This window comes from Notothenia coriiceps, unplaced genomic scaffold (assembly GCF_000735185.1).
Source record: "Notothenia coriiceps isolate Sejong01 unplaced genomic scaffold, NC01 NC01_scaffold00037119, whole genome shotgun sequence".
In the NCBI taxonomy this organism is placed as follows: Eukaryota; Metazoa; Chordata; class Actinopteri; order Perciformes; family Nototheniidae; genus Notothenia; species Notothenia coriiceps.
This window is the reverse complement of record NW_011369820.1, coordinates 32-4,105: the sequence shown is the minus strand read 5'-3', so window position 1 is coordinate 4,105 and position 4,074 is coordinate 32. Positions and strand designations below refer to the sequence as shown.

The window sequence follows — 4,074 nt, the reverse complement described above, 5'->3', positions numbered from 1 at the left end:
GCTTACTATCACCTCATTTGTGATTTGTCATCGCTGACTTTCTCAATGGGAGAAGGGACATTTTTGTTTTGAACAAGAGCAGTGATTTTTGGCTCATAGGATGTCAATGCAATCCTAAGACAATGGTGAAGAGTGCTGTCAGTCAGGGAGCAGTGAGTGCTACTTTTGATTGAGTTCGTGCGGAAAACTTGTTTCCCATGTTTCTGTATCCAAGGTTTCTGGCCACCCGTTAGTGCGCTGCATGTCAATAAGTTCCAGTGTATATTTCCCCTTGTCGATGCAGGGGACCACTTCCTTTGTTCTGGTTGATACGTCCCCCTCTATTGCAACAGTGAAGGGGTCTCTGGCAAAGCCCATCATCACCTCTGTGGGCAGAGCAAGTCCATCCAATCGACCGGCAAAGTTCTCTTTCAACCTCGCAATGAAATCTGTCATCACATCCGTGATTTGTGCCGGAGATGTGATGTGTTTGGGGAGCGTCGGAAAATGCAGTATCCGACCCGTGCTCAAGTCGGTCGCGAAAAGGTCCAGCTTGACTTGGATCTGCTCCACAAGATCAATGACCGTTTTGTCTCTGTTTACGCTTCAGAGTTGAGAGAGACATGTTTTAGAGTTGCTATCATAGGACCACCGTTACTAGCACCACTAGATGCACTTTCAAAAAACGTGCTGCGTTGTGGTTTGGTGGTTTCTATGCAACCCGGAGTGTTGCGTTCATGGTCTGTACTATTGTAGGAATTTGGCTGCGGGAGACTGGGCCACTCAGGAGTTGGTTCTGGGCCGCATCTGGCCCGTGGGCCGCCAGTTGAATAGGCCTGGTGTATGGTATACTTTAGATAAAGAAAGCCTGAATTCATATCAGAAAAAGATGTATGGTTGTGTAATGGTATTATCATTTTTGTCTTTGAACATGTGTGTATCCGGCAGGTGTTGGCGTACTCTGTGGCGTGTGTGTGTGTATCGGCCTTCAGCGCAGACATCATAGACGCTGCCAAGGCTGAGGAGGTTATGACCTCTCTGCGCACCCTGACCGAGGAGAGCCAGCAGGTCAGCAGCACCATTACTGAGAGATGATGCCACGAAAACCACTGAGTTATAGTAGTTTAATATATATTCCAAAAGGCATTGTTTGGCTTTGTAAACTGTAAAAATTAGAGAAGACATTAATTGCAATTTTCACAACTTTTATGTATTTTGAATGTATTCATTTTATTTACAAAGGCAGGGTGATAACCTAACCTTCTTCCTTACTAGTTCCCACTGTAGTTATTATGGTGGTGGTACACCTATTTATCTTAAGGAATGTCAGGTTGTTCATAATGTTTTTTAAAAAGATAGTTAATTAAATGTGAACATTTTCAGAATGTACTTTTTCGCACTCAGACAAAGGGAAGGAGTTGTGGTAACTCAGAGGTTATTATGCTGTGATGTCACTGCTCCGGCCCACTGGGGATCAGATTTGTCTGTATGTGTCCCCTGAACCAAAATGAGCCCCCCTGTTCTAACCCCTGTGTCTCTGCGTTGTAATGTTCTGTCCAGACCCCAGGCTTCTCCCTGGCTCTGGGGCTGGTGGTGCACGGCCTGTCCATGTCCGGCCACGGGAAGGCCGAGGACATCCAGCCCCGCCTGCTGGCTGCCTGGGTGAAGATCCTCCTGGCAGAGGTACTACATATTTTGAATTATTTTCCTATGTACTGCTGCTCTATATACAGGGGTGGGAAGTAATGAAGTACAAATACTTTGTTAGTGTACGATGTAGATGTTTCTGGTATCAGTACTTTACTCCACTATTTATTTTCAGGCTCATTCATTTATTTTTAATCATTCGTGGCATGATCATCATTATAGTCATTGCTCTCCTATTTCCACCCTGATGTCATACAGAAAACACGATCTGTGCATTCATCATTTCTTGGTTTCCTCTAAAGAAGAGGGACCAATGGCAGCTTAGCTCGAAGCGTTTCCCATTATCCTTCAGTAGGAAGCAACTTGCGGCGCGTTATCTCAAACTGTGCCAGTAGCCTATGAAGCTATTTCAACGGGGCAAGGCAGAAAGCAGCAGGAAAAAAGGCTAATGTTAGGGAAGAGGCAGAGACAGGTGAAGTTATTGAGACGACTGAGGACAGAGACGTGGGAGGCTGTGACTCAGTGGATAGAGCGCTGAACCTTCGAATCAGGGGATAGCAAGTTTGAGTCCCACTGCAGTCAGCATGTCGTTCTGTCCCTGAGACACTTCACCCCAAATTGCTCCTGTGGGGATTGCCCACAGTACTGAATGTATGTAAGTCGCTTTGGATAAAAGCGTCTAACAAGTGAAAAAATGAAAATGTAACATTCCTAATGACCCACGGCCATATATGAGGGAGATGTTCTATAAAACAGATGGTAGTTATGGCTACTTTTTACTGAAGTATATTTCAAAGCCTATACTTCTTTGTTTTTACCTGAGTAAAGACGTTTAGTCAGTACAACTTTTACCAGAGTACTTTTAAACACGAGTACCTGTACTTCTACTTGAGTCTAATTTTGCCCTCTCTGATTAGATCATGTATTTACTACATCTCTTCAAGGGGGGGTTCTCATAGTGAAGAATTTCTCTCACTTGATGAAAACGCTTATTCTCTATCAATCAGCTGATTATTTTAGGATTAAAAAAACGGATTGTTTTTAAAATGTCATCAAATTGTTAAAAACAGGTCTATCCCGGTTGATCAAAGTGTAAGGTGATGTCTTAAATGATTTATTATTAAATGAAGCCGTAAAAAGCTGATTTGTTTTCTTCTTTAGAGAATGCACAATAATTAACATTCAAAACAGGCTTGTTTTCACTAACAGTCCCTTAGCCTGTTGTTGTGGGGCCTCTTAAAATACAATGAATAACCGTATAATTGAACATGAAACATTACTCAAACGATTAATCATTTATCAAAAAGTAACCGATTATTTTCCTGTTGATCGAAGTCAACTAATCGATGTAGGTCTTATTCCTTTAAGACATCTGAAAGTAGCCAGGATTCCTGCTGTTTAAAGGTTCAACTTTATCTGCAAAATAAATGTACTTCCCCAATGTTCTGATTGGCTGTGTGTTTCAGGGCTGTCCCACAATGCAGCGGCTGGCTGCCGTCAATGGCCTTGTGGCGCTGGTGGGGTCTGAGAGCTACCTCTTCCAGGTGAGGAGTCCTTCAATGCTAAAGGAGAAATGATTTACTTCATTTCAAATATGATTTGATGAATAGTTGGAAGAGTTGTCTTCGGTATTATTGTGATGTTTCTTATTAGTGCCAGGATCTTCAGACAGAAATTGCTACTAATTTCAAATCGACTTTCTATTAGAGATTTATCTGGCAAGATATTTATAGTTCTAAAACAAATGATGTCAATGTGGAGTATTGTCGTCCCCTGGTTGGTCCTCTTTTCTTTTGTTCCACTTTTGATGTATTTGTTTCCTGAAAATGAAAGGCTCTTACACTTAAGATGTTGGTGAGATAACAAAGAGCAGGTTTTTGAACTGTGCCATACTTAATGGATCATAACATAATGGAGTATAGAACTAATCTACAGATGCTCCTGTTTTGAATAAGACCAAATGTATCACTTTGTTGAGACACCAAGGCCAAAATGTGATCTGCAACTGCCGAGGTAAGTCACCTGAGAAGGTGATGAGTCAGCCGCCAATGACGGTATACATCTGTTAAGTTTAGTTTGGTTTATTTATTTATAGTCTCGTGGACAGTCCCCATCGATGAACTGTCACAAAAACAGTAAATGGTGCAGCTTTAGCCGACATGGCTAATTTCCAGCTGTTGTCCCCGGCCAGATGGTAATAGACACCCTTAAAATTACAATTTATCAACAGCATTAGTTATAAGAAAATATATAAAATAAAATAAAAAGGAGGAAAGACAAGTAGATACCGGTGTGAGGATAAAAGAGAACAATAAACAACACACGTTACTACATACAGTACATGTCACAATCACATAACAGAAACGAGGGGCAACATCCATGATCACAACATGTAACACTCACGCCATACTCAACACAGGCTAGTGTGTGCAGGTGTCGTTCTCAGTG

General features: G+C 41.9%; 1 protein-coding gene across 1 annotated transcript; it reads left to right on the top strand.

The window, feature by feature from the left end:
- Positions 1 to 891: 891 nt before the first annotated feature.
- On the top strand, positions 892 to 3,170 carry LOC104964325 (focadhesin-like; the record flags this gene model as incomplete). The annotated part of the gene is made up of 3 exons (XM_010793072.1): positions 892 to 1,047; positions 1,540 to 1,662; positions 3,093 to 3,170. Coding segments are annotated over exons 1-3 (240 nt in total), but the record flags the coding sequence as incomplete, so codon positions are not given.
- Between the last annotated feature and the right edge of the window lie 904 nt (positions 3,171 to 4,074).